General features: G+C 42.5%; 2 protein-coding genes and 1 long non-coding RNA gene across 10 annotated transcripts; 1 reads left to right on the top strand and 2 right to left on the bottom strand.

The window, feature by feature from the left end:
- Window positions 1–235: 235 nt before the first annotated feature.
- LOC133936852 (outer dense fiber protein 2-like) lies at window positions 236–8,690 on the top strand. Its single transcript, XM_062381356.1, has 17 exons — window positions 236–384; window positions 1,614–1,730; window positions 1,821–1,948; window positions 2,832–2,961; window positions 3,087–3,218; window positions 3,676–3,750; window positions 3,845–3,916; window positions 4,046–4,165; window positions 4,302–4,538; window positions 4,913–5,022; window positions 5,308–5,443; window positions 5,564–5,674; window positions 5,846–6,109; window positions 6,300–6,400; window positions 6,510–6,672; window positions 7,059–7,184; window positions 7,282–8,690. The coding sequence occupies exons 1-17, from the start codon at window positions 286–288 to the stop codon at window positions 7,426–7,428; spliced, it is 2,268 nt and encodes a 755-aa protein (XP_062237340.1). The 5' UTR covers window positions 236–285; the 3' UTR covers window positions 7,429–8,690.
- Window positions 761–14,445, bottom strand: LOC133936879 (uncharacterized). 8 transcript variants are annotated; one of them, XR_009914990.1, is made up of 5 exons: window positions 14,253–14,445; window positions 5,271–6,658; window positions 4,264–4,618; window positions 3,771–4,051; window positions 761–1,940 (listed from the first exon to the last, which is right to left on the bottom strand). It is a non-coding gene; the product is annotated as an uncharacterized LOC133936879 (long non-coding RNA). The 8 variants fall into 8 exon arrangements; XR_009914978.1 differs by lacking the exon at window positions 761–1,940 and adding an exon at window positions 3,189–3,297; XR_009914966.1 differs by lacking the exons at window positions 761–1,940; window positions 3,771–4,051; window positions 4,264–4,618 and having other exon boundaries at window positions 5,065–6,344; window positions 6,561–6,658.
- A 996-nt stretch (window positions 14,446–15,441) lies between these two features.
- Window positions 15,442–17,754, bottom strand: LOC133936486 (tripartite motif-containing protein 16-like). Its single transcript, XM_062381329.1, has one exon. It carries the CDS (start codon window positions 17,657–17,659, stop codon window positions 15,977–15,979), a length of 1,683 nt encoding a protein of 560 aa, XP_062237313.1. The 5' UTR covers window positions 17,660–17,754; the 3' UTR covers window positions 15,442–15,976.
- Window positions 17,755–18,194: the final 440 nt, after the last annotated feature.

The raw sequence follows: 18,194 nt of genomic DNA on the forward strand, positions 1-18,194 counted from the left end.
GTGACACACTCGTGCTCGCCCACCACCACCAACATATTATGTTCACACTCAAAGTTTAACCAAAGTTTACACAATGCATCAACGGTCCGTGAACGCAGCACCGCTTCTCAACTGCCACCAGGAGCGAGGCAAATGGAAACTCTCCTCCACCAATCACAGAACGAGGTTCTGCTAACGAGCCAATCAGCGGGCTCGTAAGGACACCGGACCAACATTCGCTTCCGCAGACAGAAGAGCAACCTGAACCCTGGATGATGATGTGACGTGTGAACGGGTCTGGACAGAATGAGAACCAGGGAGTCCCCCCCACCGCCTCCGGGTCATGTCCACGTAGCGCGGAACACACCTGTGCACGTGCATGTGAGGAGCAGCAAATCTCCGCAGGTGGTTACACTGGTTCGTTCTACTGGGAACACAGGCCGACCTTTTTACTGCTCATGTAAAACACGTGCGATGATCTAGTGTTAAATATCTACAATACACAGTGAAGATCATATTTGAAATTCACAAGCTCAGTCATTCTGATTTGTTAGTTTCTTCACAGTATATGTAGGTGATTCACCTGTCAACAGAAGAGACACAAAAACAATACACAAAATGTCAAGAGAGACACAAAACTACAACAAAGACTCAAATCAACAACGAAGAGACACAAAATGTCAACATAGAGTCACTTAACTAACTCAAAGCGATACAAAATACCAACATAGATTCAAAAAACTACCGCAAAGAGCTCAAATGTCAAAAGAAAAGTCACAAAGATACACACAAGGTCAAATTTAATTCACAAAATGTTCGCAGAGTCACAAAACTCCCACTGTAGGAGCTACTTCATTAGTTTGACATATTGTGATTAGTATTAGTTGCACCGAGCACCGACAGTTCAAAGGCTCTATGGTTTTTCTGTTGGTTCTAGGAAAATAAATTTGACAGCTTGAACATACTTGAAAATCCGGCAAACACGGAAAAAACTAAATTTGATTAACACAGCATTAAGTCGGCCATTTTAGATTTTGTGGCCGTTTTACACGTCGTTTATTCTGACAAACTCCTCGTTGAGCTTTCATCAGATCAACTCCAATTGGGTGATTGTCATCTTGATTCCTTGAAAATGTAAAACTAACTCAACGAAATCATGACTCCTTTGATGGCATAGAAGATGCAACTCATATTTCATCAAAGGTTCCTTCTTCATGTAGGAGAGCTGGATTTCAAGGACACACCCACAACTCCCAGTTTAAAATAGTCTATGTCCTCAGCGTCAGAGATCACTCACTCAGAACCAAGACCGGGAAATGCCTCCTCATCTTCCTCCTCATCTTCTTCATACAGCACCTTTATGAACAAGTCAAGCGTAAGTCTGAAGTGATTGTGAGCAGCCATACTAACACTATAAAATTAAAGAAAGCATATTTCAATCAGTCTATTAAGTATATACTGTTATATGTCGAGTTGTTCAAAATCATGAAACACACACAAAACATCCACAAAGGGACGCAAACACACATCATTTTATGTCTACCTGTGTTTACAAATAGAATTTCTAGTATCGTAAGAAAAGGGTGCTGACGCTGTAACACGTCTAATGAGGAATTTGTCTCCATCTTCTGCAGAACAGGACAAAATATTATCAGAAGAAGGGAGATGGAGCGAGGCATAAGGTTCGATCACCGTGGATTCCTCCAGGAGGACCGTCCTCCCGAAAAGACGTGGGCTTAGACTCCGGCCAGGTCTCTTTGGCACCATAGACAAACCCTTCATCCTTATTTTAATGTGTGATCACTGAGCATGAGTTGTGTTTGTTTGTGTCTCTCCTTCAGAGAAGCCGAGCGCAGCTTCAGTTCGGACATCGGCGTGGTGGAGAGGAGCAGGAGGAGAACACAACGCCAGTTCCCAGAACCCTCAGTGTCCTGCTCCGAGAGGAAGAAGACGTCCGTCGTCTAAAGAGGTCAGAGCAGCAGCAAATATCAAAGCTTCAAATGAATGTCTCATATTCAAATCAAACACAACCTACAGGTTCAGTTTGTAGAATTTAGGGACATCTAGTGGTGAAGTTTAATGTTGCAGCTCAATTCTGCTCACCTCACCCTGTCCTTCCAAACATGACGGAGAACCTGTGGTAGCCTTCAGTTATAAAAACTCAAAGGGTGTTTGGTTTGTCCGGTCTGGGCTACTGTAAAAACGGTGGCGGCCTCCGTAAAGAGGGACCGCTCCTGATGTAAATATAAAGTTTTTAAATGTAAAGTAATTAAATATAAAAGACCCATTCTAGGGTAAAGAAAATAACAACTCATACAGTTTAGAGATGATGATTAAACACTTGGAAAACAGCCATTTTCATTTTGTTTTTTCTAGTCCTACAAAGAGAATGTTGCCAGATGTTCGATAGACAGTTTGAAAAGTGCTAGTAAAATAGGATCAATTTATACAAACTTATAGGACAAAGGGTAGTTCTTTAGTCTTGTCTTTACTGAAAAGCTGTCGTATTTATGCTGTTTCAGAATCATTGTCAGTCATGTCGAGTGGCAGAAGTACTCAGATCCTTTACTAAAGTTAAGTTTACATAACTTCCACTACCACAGTTTATAAATACTCCCAACAAAAGTATAATCCCAGCATTCAAGATCCTAAAGATACAGTAAATTGTCCCTAGTCATGGATTTTAAAGTACTTCTTTTAATACTGATGCAGGTTGAGATCAATAAGATGTGAATAATCAAGTAAAGGAATTAAGCAAATAAGCCAGATACCAGCCGATGACACGTAAACCTACGAGGACAGCTGTGGAACACACTCGTACTTATGATTTTCTTCTCTTTTCCTGCCGACAGACAGGATTCAAGGAGCTCCCACGGGGAGACGGACGAGCTCCTCAGGGCCTTAGTGGAAGCAGAAATCGACGGTGTGACAGTAGCCAATCAGCTCACTGCCCTGAAGGAGACTGTTGACAGCCTTGTTAAGGTTGTAAACTGCCTCCAGAAGGATTGTTGTGTGTACACGGTGGATCACAACGGATGATGGATGCACAGAGGACAACTTCTGTTTCTGTACATGCTCACGGTTTCACCTATCTGCTTGTTGTTCAGGACAAGCGGCTGTCGAAGCTGAACGCAGCCTCAGTGGGGCGACAGCAGGAGCTGCTGCTGGAGAAGATACAGATGTTCGACTACACAAACCAGAGCCTCCGAGAGCTCCTCAGAGAGTGGACCCAGAACGAGGTGCAGAACTAACCCTAACCCTCTCCGGAGTTCTGTTCAAACGACTCTCAAAGATTCAGAACAACTAGTTCTCACGAAACTGCAAAACAAGAAATCAGATAATCAGTGACAGCAGTATTTCGGATAGTCAATTAATTGTTTAAGTCATTAACGAAGCAATGAATTCCAAACATCTGCTGCTTCCATCTGAAATATGAGAATTCTTCTGTTTTTATATTATTATAAATTAAAATCTTGGTTGGACCATCGTTGACAGGGTGAGTTCACCTAATGAAAGTTTAGCGCTTTTATTCTGTTGACTTATCTGCCAAATAAAAGCCATTTAAACAGAAAAGGAATCCGAAGAAGAAAATGACGAGTTGATATGATTTCTGTTTATAGAGAAACTATTAAAGAATTATACATTTCCCCATAAACACCGATGTTCAATAGTTCTTGCTGTTGCTTTAATCCACAGAGAGATTCACTGGCTTGGTCCGAACAGAAAGATGCCTTGAAGAAGAGAGTGGCCGACAGTGAAGCTGAGAACATTGTGAGCGACTTGTTAATCACCTCTTGGTTCATGTGTTCACGTGCCACCAGGTCATCTCAGGACGTCCTCCATTTTTTTGTTTTTCCCGTTACAGCGACTTTTGGCCGAACTCAGCAACAAGGAGAAAGAGGCGTCCAGGCTCGCTCAGCACTTGGACTTAGAAAAGGTGAAGAATGAAAAGTGGAGCAGTGCTTTTGTTTCTGATGTCTCTCACACCATCAGATATAGGTTTATCCTCAGGTCGTCCGTAAAGGAGAAACTCTCCCTCACCCTCTGCTTCCCTCCGTCCCGGCAGGACAACCTGAAGAGGACGGAAGAGCAGTGGAGAATCCTGGAGTCAACACGCAACAACACAGAGTCAGATCAGATGAGCACAGCTGAGGCTGGAACGGCTCGAATGTCTGCTCAGATTCAGGTCTGTGAGCGTAAAGTTCAACAGCTCAGCAGTATATGTATATAAAGACTAAATAACAAACACAAATACAGCCTTTTAAATGCTTATATGGTCCGTACCTAATTTAAAAACATTGAACAGCAACATCTTTCTCCAGAAGCCAAGTCCTAATTATTCAGAGGTAATTCAGGGACCACATTGGGAACCGTTCTCATGGAGTACGCCAGCACCGGGACAGAGGATGCAGGAGAATCAGGAGCCGAAGCAGGAGGTGCTACAGGCTCAGAGGCAGCGCAGGGAGGAGGACTACGAGGAGACGCAGTGGAGGCGAGAGCAGAAAGCTCCAGTGACCCAGCAGGCCCCCAGGGAGCTGGAAGGAAAACTTCAGGAGAAGGTCAGTATTCAGAGCCGCCTCCACGAGATCCTGGAGTTTAATGGAAGATTTCCACATTCCTCAGCAGCTAATGACTGGATCTACAATGTCAGGAACATCAATGATCAACATGGAACATTACACACAGGATGGAAAACACCAGTTTATTTTTCTCTACATGTTGAGATCAGGTCTGTGGAGTTCAGACCATCTGGTGCTGGACTCCTTGTTCTTCTTGTCTCTGGGAGACAGCTCTTTATGACTCTACCTGTGTGTTCTGGGTATTTGCCTTACAGAAGATTGATTTCTGGACCAATCAGGTGCCATCCTGATGCTACTGTTTGATAGAGAAGTATAGAAACACTAATAAATATAATATTCTCTCTGTTTTAAAGGAAACCCAGTTGGTTCAAGCTCTGGCCACATCCAGCGACTGGTGCCTGAGACATTCTAAAGAGGCGGCTGCTAATAAGCAGCTGGAGGAGGAAGTGTCTGCTCTCAAACTGTGAGGGAACTCTTTTTTGTGTAAAACATCAGGATGTGCACAGACAATATGATTCATTTATTTGGCCTTTACACACTTGAATTTCTCATAATGTGCTAGACTGAGGGTTACAGTCATGAGAGAAATTACACAACAAAAAAATACAACTGAGAGAAAATAGAACTGACAACAAGCAGCTTCAGTCTCAAACACAATGTTGTGTAGCAAAACTGTTAAGATTCAAAAAGTATCTTTGATTGTACTCTTACTGAAACTCTTTCACAATCGTCCTTTCCTCCATCGCAGCCACGTGAGCGAGCTGGATTATGGTCTTCACTCAGCAGAGGACCGGACCCGGCAGGAGAGGGAGAAGTCCCGTGAACAGCTTCGTTACCTCATTGATGAAAACGCCTCCACCAAGCTGGAGAACCAGAGACTCCAGGTACCGCCACAAAAATCTAGATTTTTTTCATCTCGGCTTTGACGGCTTTTTCCTCCAATGTTTCATAATCTCCGTCATCTAGAGGAAAATGTATTTAACTGGTATTTATGTCATTTTCAGGCTGAGTTTACAACATTCGAGGAGAAACTGCGGGGATTTCAGTCTGAAGCTCATCAGCTGAAGACGTCCATCAAAAAGTATGAAGACCTCGTGGAGAAATACAAGAAGAAGGTACGGACTGACTTTCAGTGAAGCTGCGTCACTTTACAAACTTTACACACAGCAAATTAAATGCTAAATGAGGTTTAGTTCATTGATATCACATATTAAAGTAGTGCTGATCCAGATCCAGGTTTCTGCATGGACAGATCCCATGTTGAGATACCGGTGTGTTGTGTTCAGGTCCAGCAGGCTCGTCTGGAGTCGGAGGAGTACTGTCTGAAGCTGGAGATGATGCAGAAGGACATGCAGGCGGTGAAGGTGAGCCTGGAGAGGGAGAAGGAGCAGGTGAGGAGGGAGCTGCTGGGCCGACTCCGCGAGCTGGAGGCGCTGCCCGACAGACTGAGCCGGACCGAGCAGCAGCTCCGAGACGCCCAGCAGGAGGTCGACGCCCACGAGCGGAGGACGCTGGAGAACAGCTCGGCCCTGTCTGAGGTCAGACACCAGGTACACAGCAGGACACTGGAAACATCTTCACATAGTTCAGGCCACCAGGAAAACAGTGATATTAGAGGTACTAAATGCTTGGGTCTTAAATCAAGCCCATGCCGCTGTGGAGAAGCTCTACCTGGTGATCTTCGGCCCCAGGTGGATTTCTGTCATGGCTGACTCAGTGTTTTTTTGTTTTCCTCCACAGAAGAAGCAACAACACGCTCAGCTGGAGATGTTTCAGGAGGAGAACCTGCGGCTTCAGGAGAAAAACGACGCCCTCAAAGAAACAATTCACCACATGGAAAGGTGCCAACGCTTATAAAACTATCTCTGAAACACGTGCACATATGTTTCTGAGATAAATTATCCATCCATATGTTGCAGAAAAGAGCGACTGTTGATCTGTGTGTTGTAGGAGCCTGGAGGACACGAAGGAGGAACACAAAGAGATGTCTGAGGCTCTCACCTCACAAGAAGCTGGAGTCCAACGCGTTCAGCAGCAGCTGGAGGAGAAGACACATGAGTGCAGCGCTCTGTCCAGACAGCTGCAACAAGCTCTGGACGCTGTAGAGAGACAGGTGGGAAACCAGCATGTCAATGGTCTGATGTGGCCTGTTTCCAGTCTTGATGACCACGAGCGGCTCTTTACACAACAGTTTGTTATTCACACATTCATAACGTGTAAAAAGTCTCTGTGTCTCTGTGTTTCTTCCACAAATTTATCTTCAGGAATTATTATGTTTGTCTTTGTGCTTGACTCCAATAGGTTTTCTACATGTGCACAGTGGCCTTAAGTAGCAATGAATATAATCAAGGTTTCAATATAATCAGTAATTTAATGACTCTGGTTGGGATTCTGTTCTGGTAATGTGACAATAAAAAGGTATTATTCCTGTTTTGAGTGATTTAATGTATATAAAGTGATATTCCAGTCAGGTAAACCCTGTGCTTCGCCGGTCTGCAGGTTGACAACAACATGCAGAAGGTTTTGGCCAAAGAGAGAGCGTCCCAGTCTAAAACCCTGGACCTGCAGAACCAGCTGAGTCATGCTAAAACAGAGCTGAGTCAGCACCAGTGCAGCAAGGAGCAGGTCACTGTCCCTCCTCCCAACATTTCAACAGAGTTAAAACAGGGGAATGATGCTGATGCTGATGAGTTGTATTTCTGTGACCTCTCTGTTTCTCCAGATGGAGCGTCAGTTCCAGAGTCAGCTGCAGAGCATGAAGGACAGACTGGAGCAGTCGGACTCCACAAACTGCAGTCTGCAGAACTACGTCCAGTTCCTGAAGACCTCGTACAGAAACGTGTTCGGAGACAGTTTGCTCACAGACTGAGTTCAAACTTCACCCGACGCTTACCCCACAACACAGCAGATCTAAATCACATTTAATGAGTATCTGCTTTTTACATGAGTCTTATACTGTTGATGAAATTAAACAGGATTTATTTTTAATGAAAGAATATTGTTTTGTTTTGAGTAAATAACTTTTTTTACGTCATCAGGAGGTAGAGCCCCTCTACACAGACTGGGGAATGAGACTCTATAGCAGAGATCTACTGGTCGATGGCAGAGGTAGTGTGGGTAGATCGCATCACGCGTGCACGACTGGACAAGAAGCAGTCACGTGGACACGCCCATTCACCTACCTGCCCTTCTAGCACTGAATCTTTTTTTGATCGATCACGGAGATTGAAGTTTTGATTAAGATTAAGATGCATTTATTCGTCCCAAACACATGCACAGACATGCACAGGCACACTCATGCAGGTAGGGAAATTTAACCTCTGCTTTTAACCCATCTGTGTGCAGGACACACAGAGCAGTGAGCGACCATACGGCGCTCGGGGAGCAGATGTTGGGGGAGTAAGGTGCCTTGCTCAGGGGCACTAGACAGGGTAGGGAGACTCTTGGATTTTTGGACAGATCAATCCAGGTTGGTCTTTTGTTGTCTCCCCGTGGAGTCGAACCAGAGACTAACCAGAGACCTTTTCTGCCCATAGTCCAAGTTTCTGCCAATAGTCCACCGCCTCTCTAGAAATATACACTAGGAGTTTACCAATATGATTTTGTTTTGTAATATTTTCTTTGGAGAATACACTAACCATCCTTTAAAGTGCTGGAGGCTCGTTTTCAGTTCAGATGCCTCAGTTTGTTACAAACTCAGATCAACTTTTTAAAGTAAATGAGGGTGAAAACGTAATAAAATATACATCTATTATTATAGATGTATATTTGTCATAAAGAAATGGTTATCTCCATATGTGGAAAAAGAATCCCACCAATTTCAAGGTTCTAAGATTTTCACTTTCCAACATGAGAATGAAACTGAGTGAATTTGAGCAGCAACATGAACTTGATCAGTTTTTACTTCAGATTCCAGGTCAGCCAACAGAGAGCAGCAGATCTCTCTCTGAACTCTGTGTTCTGTTCGAGTTCTATTCCAGTGATATGATGCACTCACAATTCAAAGATTGAAAAGAATCACGAGCTGGTTAATGCAACAACCAAAAATAGACGTAAGAGAAGGAGGCATCAGGTTCCATTCACTGAAATGTTATGATTCATTATGTAAATGATGCTTTATTTAATTAAAGGCCTGATATCGTGCTGCGTCATTTCCTGTTTTTTCTTGCCACTGGTGGTGGTCGCTCTGCGAATTAGCTCCGCTGCTAAACACAACTGTTTCCCTGTAGCACTACGGCTAAAATCACCGGTCTGTAGTTAAACACTCGCACATACCAACGCTTATTCTATCGTGCTTAGTGATTCTGTGTTCTGTCTGAGCTCACCTTCGTAGCTATATAGCAGCGATGTCTTCTCTCTCTCCCTGTTGCTCTACTGCTCTCTCTTGCTCCGAGTGTCTAATGTTTACCTACTCCTCTGCCTCCCTTAACAGTAGTGGTACATGTAATAAATGTAGTGTGTTGATAGCGATGGAGGCGAGGCTTAGCGACTTAGAAGCTCGGCTCAGCAGCTTAGAAACTCCGTTAGCTGTAGTTAGCCGGCTCCCGCTAGCCGCGGAGCCACCTAGCTTAGCACGTAGCTTAGCCTTAACGAGCAGTCCCCAGACTAGTCCCGTGCAGCCGGGAGCCCAGGGCAGATGGGTGACGTTCCAGAGGGGGCATAGTGCTAGACTTAGAAAGCCCACGATTAAAGAGCCACCAGCTCACGTTTCAAATAGATTCTCTCCACTCAGCGAGGCACCCGCTGATAAACAAACTCTGATTATTGGCGACTCGGTTCTGAGAAACGTCAGGTTAGCGACACCAGCGACCATAGTTAATTGTATCCCAGGGGCCAGAGCCGGCGACATCGAATCTAAACTTAAGTTAATGGCTAAATCTAAAAAAGGTAAATACAATAAAATCGTAATTCACGTCGGCAGCAACGACTCCCGGCTTCGTATGTCGGAGGTCACTAAATTGAATGTTGAGTCGGTGTGTGCTTTTGCTAAAACGATGTCGGACACAGTAGTTTTCTCTGGCCCGCTCCCTAACACAACAGGTGATGACATGTTTAGCCGCATGTTGTCTTTTAACCGCTGGCTGTCGAGGTGGTGTCCTGTAAACGGCGTGGGCTTTATAGATAATTGGCTAACTTTTTTGAGAAAACCTGGTCTTGTTAGGAGAGACGGCGTCCATCCCACTTGGGATGGAGCAGCTCTCTTATCTAGGAATATTACTAAGTCTATAACATGACAACCCATAGTTGGGACCAGGAAGCAGAGCTGCAGTGCTAAACACTTCTCTGCGCTCCCTCTGGATCAGTCACAAAACCCCATAGAGATTGTGTCTGTTCACCGTCCGATTAAATTATTGAAATTAAACAATAATAGAACGAGAACTCCACACAAAAATTTAATACAAATTAAAACAACCTCTGAAACAATACAGGAAACCCAGACTTTTAAATGTGGTCTTTTAAACATTAGATCACTGGAAAAAAAGGCTCTTTTAGTTAATGAAATAGTCTCTGATTACAACATAGATTTATTGTCCCTCACTGAGACGTGGCTGCATCCTGATGATTATGTCAGTCTAAATGAATCTACTCCCCCCAGTCATATCAATTCACAGGTTCCTAGAGAAATTGGGCGAGGAGGTGGAGTTGCTGCTATTTTTAACTCCAGTCTATCAATTAATCCTAAACCTAAACTCAGCTACAAGTCATTTGAATGTCTGGTTCTTAGTCTTCCACGCCAATCAAGGAACCACCAACAGCCAATCATATTTGCCGTAGTTTACCGTGCCCCCAGGGCTTATACTGAATTTTTAAAGGAATTCCCTGAGTTTTTATCAAACTTAGTCCTAAAGACCGATAAAATTATTATTGTTGGTGACTTTAATATTCATGTTGATAATAATAAAGATTGCCTTAGCGTAGCATTTATTTCAATACTAGACTCTATTGGTTTCAGTCAGTGTGTGCACAAACCTACTCATTGTGGTAACCACACACTTGACCTTGTATTATCGTACGGTGTCGCAATTGAAAATTTAACAGTACTTCCGCGCAATCCAGTTCTATCAGACCATAATTTAATAACCTTTGATTTTTCAATAACTGAATATATGCCACTAATAAAAAATTCATTTTCTAGATGTCTACCTGATAGTGCTGTAGCTAAATTTAAGGAAATAATCCCAATTACATTTAAACCCGTATTAGCAGTAGATATAAACAACAAATTCTTTAAAACCCTGAGCTCCATTGAGATCGACCACCTCGTCGATAGCTCTGCAGACTCATTACGATTAACATTAGACTCAATAGCGCCTCTAAAAAAGAAAAATGTCAAACATAGTAAATTAGCTCCGTGGTATAATTCCCAGACAAATGAGTTAAAACAATTATCAAGAAAACTAGAAAGGAAGTGGCGCTCCAGCAACAATGTTGAAAACCTCATAGACTGGAAGAATAGTGTTAAAGAATATAAAAAGGCTCTCCACAAAGTAAGAGCCGCCTACTATTCAAAACTAATAGAAGAGAATAAAAATAACCCCAGGTTTCTCTTCTGCACTGTAGCCAGGCTGACAGAGAGTCACACCTCCACCGAACCCAGTATTCCTCCATCCCTAAATAGCAATATCTTTATGACCTTTTTTAATGATAAAATTCAAACTATTAGAAATAAAATCAACCATCTCCTGCCCTCAATTGGCACTAATACCCTCCCAACAACAGAGATCTCAGAAACGGCTGAGAATCCTACCCATTACTTAGACAGCTTCTCTCTGATCACCCGTGATCAGTTTACCAAATTAATCTCAGGTTCTAAACCAACAACCTGTATCTTAGATCCCATTCCTACCAACTTACTTAAAGACATTCTGCCCCTAATTGATAGTTCGTTACTTAACATTATCAATCTGTCATTATCATCAGGTTATGTACCACAGTCTTTTAAAATAGCTGTCATCAAACCCCTACTCAAAAAACCCACCCTAGACCCAGAGGTTTTAGCCAATTACAGACCAATATCTAACCTCTCCTTCATTTCTAAAATCTTAGAAAAAGTGGTAGCCAATCAGCTGTGTGAGTTTCTCCAGGAAAATAATATATATGAAGACTTTCAATCGGGGTTTAGAGCCAATCACAGTACAGAGACAGCCTTGGCAAAAGTCACTAATGACCTTTTAATAGCCTCAGATCAGGGACTTGTGTCTGTCCTCGTTCTGTTAGATCTCAGTGCAGCATTCGACACAATTGACCATCAAATTTTATTACAAAGACTAAAACAGTTAATTAACATTAATGGAACCGCCCTTAACTGGTTTAAATCGTATTTTTCTGATCGCTCCCAATTTGTGCAAATTAATGATGAGTCATCTGTGCGCACCAAAGTTAATCATGGTGTTCCACAGGGCTCTGTGCTCGGCCCAATTTTATTCTCATTATATATGCTTCCACTAGGAAACATTATCAGGACACACTCGGTAAATTTCCACTGCTATGCGGATGACACCCAGTTATATTTGTCAATAAAACCTGAACAAAGTAATCAATTAACTAAACTTCGAACATGTCTCAAGGACATAAAAACCTGGATGACCCGCAATTTTCTCTTATTAAACTCAGACAAAACAGAGGTTATAATACTTGGCCCCAAACACCTTAGAGATGCATTATCTAATGATATAGCTGCGCTAGACGACATTGCCCTTGCTTCCAATGAAACAGTCAGGAACTTGGGAGTGATCTTCGATCCTGATTTATCCTTTAATAGTCACTTAAAACAAATTTCTAGGACCGCTTTTTTCCACTTGCGTAATATTTCAAAAATTAGACATGTCCTTTCACAAAAAGATGCAGAAAAACTAGTCCACGCCTTTGTTACATCGAGACTGGACTATTGTAATTCATTATTATCAGGCTCCAGCAGGAAGTCGTTAAAGACTCTACAGCTTGTCCAAAATGCTGCAGCACGTGTCCTGACGAGAACAAAGAGAAGAGAGCACATTTCTCCAATATTAGCATCACTACACTGGCTTCCAGTTAAATCTAGAATAGAATTTAAAATTCTCCTCCTCACCTTCAAGGCCCTTAATAATATAGCGCCTTTATACCTTAAAGAGCTGTTAATACCTTATAAACCCACTAGAGCACTCCGCTCCCAGAATTCAAGCCTACTTGTCGTCCCTAAATTCTCTAAAAGTAGAGTAGGAGCCAGAGCTTTTAGCCATCAAGCCCCTCGGCTGTGGAATAATCTACCACTTTCAGTTCGGGAGGCAGTCACCATCTGTTCGTTTAAAAGTAGGCTCAAAACCTTTCTTTTTGATAAAGCTTATAGTTAGAGCTAATTAGTGCGCCAGAACGTTACTTGTTCTATTTTATGACACATGACACACGGAGCTTCTCTTTCCAGCTTCTCCTTCCTCTTCTCCATCCCTATCCCCCTTCCCCGGAATCCCTTTGCTTTATCACCCGCAGATCCAGGGCCTCTGTGGCCGCACCATGGATTACGGTTTGTGGATCGCGCACCGGGGGTCGCGGTGTTGGATCCAGTGTGGCGGATTCTGAGTCATGTGGGCTGATCGTGGTGCTGGTGGCGGACCCTGTGTCGCGTTGGCATTGGGCACGGGCGGTGGACCAGGACCGCAGTGGTGGCTTGTGATGGGTCCTCCTGGTGGGCGGCGGTGGACGGTGACTGAGGACTGAAGTGGCGTCTGGTCTGGATGGTGGATCGTGGTCTAGATGGTTGCTGAGCATGGACTGTGCTTCATCAATGCTGCTAGAGACTTTGATTATTGCTGATGTTCTCCTGCACGTGGCATCTATTGCACTTCTGTCCGTCCTGGGAGAGGGATCCCTCACATGTGGCTCTCTCTGAGGTTTCTACATATTTTTACCCTGTTAAAAGGGTTTTTTGTAGTTTTTCCTTACTCTTGCTGAGGGTTAAGGACAGAGGATGTCACACCCTGTTAAAGCCCTATGAGATGAATTGTAATTTGTGAATATGGGCTATACAAATAAAATTTGATTGATTTGATTGATTGATTTGTATATTTCAGAACACAAATGTGAGAACTGGATGAGTCATTAAAGACATTTTTTATTATCTAACAATCAATAAATCAACAGCATTTTCAACTGCCAGGGAAAATCATGTCAATAGTAAAAAATGTTTTGCCATATATTTTACATTGTTTTGTAAAACAAGATACGAATGATATAAGAATAAACCACTCAGTAAAATCCTTCAGACTAAAGACGAATGTTTATCCTGTAGTCTTTCACCCTTTGCAGTTTATTTACAGTTAATGGTTTCACCTTCATTTAATAATCGTCTGTCTCTCGTCCTCATTGTTTTTAATTGTATATAATTATGTTTATTTGGCCTTTGGGAGATTTTAGGTTTTTCAGCTTCTTCTCTCTTGCACGAGTTCTCGTTCACTTTGGATTCATGTACATGAGAGAATCTGTGGCAACATTTTTTTTTATAAAGCTGTTACAGCCCCTGAGGGTGTGTGGGGATTATGCTTATTGTCTAGTCATCATATATGATATTTATTTTAGTAACATAAATCACCCACAGATAAGATTAACTAATGAAAACAGATGTTTCTCCACAACAACAGTAAAAACCTCCTAATCTAGCTGTAGAACCTCTCGGTCCAGATGTGTGAGGTTGTGACGGAGCAGCCGTTCACCTCTCACCTGGTTCCTCTCCGTCAGATGTGATGGTGTTTGTTCGGCTCCTTCCAGGTTAAAGAGCTGCTCTGTCCTGGAGTCGTTTACTCTGAGCTCTGTGACGCCACCGGATTCGACAATGAGCGAGAGAACAACATGTTTGTGTTGACGCTGGACTTTGACTGGTGTCACAAACAGACTGGGAGGTTCAATCAGACACTTTGAAAGAAAGGAATCCAGAAAGGATCAGATGCAACTGGAAAACTCTTTATTTAGTTTATTGAGTTATTATGCACATTCTCTACATTATGACTTTTTGAGTTTAACTTTGAATGTTTTTGTCTTTTTATGTAAAGTTTTTACCTTGTCATTATTTGGTTTCTTTATTTTTCAGCACAACTTTGCTTATATGACCAGATAAGGATAATATTGAGATCATTACGTGTGTATATAAAAAAAACTGTGTTGCAATTAGTGTTCAGAAGTTTACAGGTAAACAATTAGAGACCTAACAAATTATACTTCTCAAGTTGATTCATATCCAATAATTATTTGATATGGTAAAAGGTTACTTCTATGAGCCTGATAATTAAATGTTAAAGATGAATAAAACTTAAAGAAGCCCACAAAATTTGTGTTAATGTTTTGTGTTGATAACGCATTATTTTAAACATAGTGTGTTTGGTTTCTTGAACATCAAATCTCATATCTGCCGTCGAGGAATTTTGTCAACTTTTGATCAGTTGTCATTTAAACTCAAAGATGAACTGAATTGATTTCAAAGTTCAAAGGTCGCGGTGAACGTTCATGAGTGTGGGAAAACAATTATGTAGACTACAGCTGCACTGGTGAGGAAAACAAGCCCATTAAAGCAACACATGGATTTTAGTGAAGATTAAATTCCTGAGGTTTGAGTTCATTACATAATCTATAACCAGTGAAGTGGGGTTCAGCTCTCTGCGTTCCTTTTTTGTCTTTTGGCTCTCGTCCATCTCCTAGTTTAGTTCCACAGCTCGTGACCTCATGATGTTTTCTTTATTTTTCATAGGATGAACAAGGTCAGAAATAACTGTATAGAACATGGAAAGTAAAATATAAGAGGAAATAGGTATAGAGAGAATACAGAGTGTAAATATTTAGACATAAACTGGTTTATAGTGTTTGTGGCAGCAGGGCTGTTGAAACACGGGATAATGAAACACAGAGAGAGGATGACTTGAGGTTAATAAATCAGGTTTACGTTTGTTTTATTTTATACATTCAATGTTATGATACTTAAAACACTCGCCTGCCGAACGGCCTCAGTTTACGATTGTTGGTATCAATTAATTAATTGAACGTTTCAGATCAGAATCAGAATTCTTTAATTTGTTCAAGTATATTTTCACATACAGACATAAAAATGTAATTGCTGTTATTATTTCATTACTGAATCAGTTTGAACTGGAGCACTTCATTCCATTCTGCTTTATAATCGAAGATGAGGACAGAAATTACCATTTTGGACATATTCAAAACGACAGCAACATTTGTTCTTTCAAACACATTCATGTCAGTGTAATTATAGATTTCTGTCTTTACAAAGTGAGAACTGAATATGTGTGATAAAGGAAGGTCAGTGTTTGATTGACAGCTGATCTCTGTGCGGAGCAGAAACGTCACCACGACGAACTTTGATCAACAAACATGGAGACAAAAGAATTTAAAGATTTAAACACAGAATCTAAATCACTGCTTTTAATGACTCGAGTCTATTTGAGTTTACACAACTCAACTGGGGATCCAGACCAAACATAAACTCCAGCATAGAGAGGCTGAGTGAATGTGGTCTGGACTCTGTGGAGGAGAGTCATGGTGTCAGAGACTCTGTAGAAGGACAGAACACCTGCACTGTGATCCAGGTACACTCCTACTCTGGAGGACACAGGACCTGACACTGGAGTCTGGATGCTGTTGTAATAAAAGTTATAACTGTTTACATAACAACGTAATGACCAAGATTTATCATTGAATCCAAACAGACATTCATTTGGGTGTCCTGCTCTGCTGATATTCTTGTATGTGACTGCTACAAAAACGTCTCCCAGCCCCACCTCCACCTCCACCTCCACCTCCCAGTAACAACGTCCAGTCAGACTCTCTCTACTCAGGACCTGTGGCCAATCAGTGAATCTGTCTGGGTGATCAGAATAAGACTGATCTTCACTCGTCCATCTTACTTTTCTGTTTCCCTCAGATAATAACAGATATTTGTATGCTGTGTCTGGATCCAGTGTGATTTCCTGTGAATATCTTAAGAAGTCAGCTCTGGTCTCTGGTTCTGGTTGTGGCAGTAAAACATCCACTTGAGACACAATCTGTAAAATCTCTGTCTCTGTCTCACTCAGAATGTCCTGTAGTCGACCTCTGACCTGGGACACAGCTGCTGTCACGTCCTCAAAGTACCTCAGAGGACGGATCCTGATGCTGGATGAGTGTGTAGATCCACTGGGTGGTGACAGTGAGGGGTAGTTGTGTAGAAACTGGTTGTGATCCTCTGTGTCTGAGAGCTGCTTCAGTTCCTGGTCTTTCCTCTTCAGCTCAGTGATCTCCCGCTCCAGTCTCTCCTGAAGCTCTCTGACTCGACTCACTTCAGTTTGCTGCTGGGATCTGATCTGCTGCTTCACATCAGAGCTTCTTTTCTCCAGCAGACGGATCATCCCAGTGAAGATCTCCTCACTGTCCTCCACTGCTTTATCAGCAGAGCCATTGAGGGCCTTCTCCTCCTGTTGAAGCAGCTTCACTTCTTTCTCTGTGTCCTGGACTCTCTGCTGGATTGTTTGTCTCCTCAGCCCGAGCTCTCTCTGCCTCTCAGTCCTTTCTGCTGCAGCTGACACTGTGTCGTGGTCTTTATGTTCCTCCACAGAGCAGAGATAACAGATACACTGCTGATCAGTGCGGCAGAACATCTTCATCACCTCGTCGTGACGAGAGCAGATGTTCTCCTGGAGCTTCTCCGAGGGCTCGACCAGCTTGTGCTTCATAAATGGAGCTGATTGAAAATGAAGCTGGAGGTGTTTTTCACAAAAAGAGGCCAAACAAACCAAACAGGACTTGATAGCTTTCAGTTTTCTCCCATTGCAGACATCACAGGCCACATCTTCAGGTCCAGCATAGCAGTGATCAGCAGGAGCAGCTTGGAGTCCAGTCTTCTTCAGCTCCTCCACTAAATCAGCTAACATGGTGTTTTTCTCCAGGACAGGCCTCGGTGTGAAGGTCTGTCTACACTGAGGGCAGCTGTAGCTTCCTCTCTCCTCCCCTTTGTCCCAGTGGGAGTTAATACAGCTCTTACAGTAGCTGTGTCCACAGACAGTAGTCACCGGATCCTTCAGTAGATCCAGACAGATCGAACAGCAGAATCTTCCTCTGTCCAGGTGAAATTCTTGCTGCGCCATTTCAGCTGCTGCCAGAGACTGAGGAACAGTTTCGCTTCCTCTGAACAGAAACAGATCTCTGCTCCTCCCCCTCTCGTTCACTTCCTGCAGTGACTCATGTCCCACAGTTCACAGCTTGTTGTTCACTGGTTCTTACACTGACACACCTGTGAAAGGAGGAGACACAGACATATCCTGACTGGGAGGAGCTGGTTGTGTTTGAGGAAGAAGTTGTTGGTGTTTCAGGATTTACTGCATTTCCCAGCGGCCTGTTCTCACCTGGTGTTAAGAGGAGATTCAGTGAGAGGCAGATTGTGTTATCCTTCATTCACAACACACAGTAACAATTAGAGTCAAATCAAATAGAAGCATTTAATAATAATTAATCACATCTTTATTTATAAAGCACATCTCAAAACTAACAAAGAATTATTCATTATTATTATATGTATTATAGTTGTTATTGTTGTTGTTATTGTTTTATTTAATTGAACAATTTAAATCCACTGACAATGATTCATGGTTTAACGTTGAGGCATCTTACTTTGAAAGGTTG

This window comes from Platichthys flesus, chromosome 3 (assembly GCF_949316205.1).
Source record: "Platichthys flesus chromosome 3, fPlaFle2.1, whole genome shotgun sequence".
Taxonomy (NCBI): domain Eukaryota; kingdom Metazoa; phylum Chordata; class Actinopteri; order Pleuronectiformes; family Pleuronectidae; genus Platichthys; species Platichthys flesus.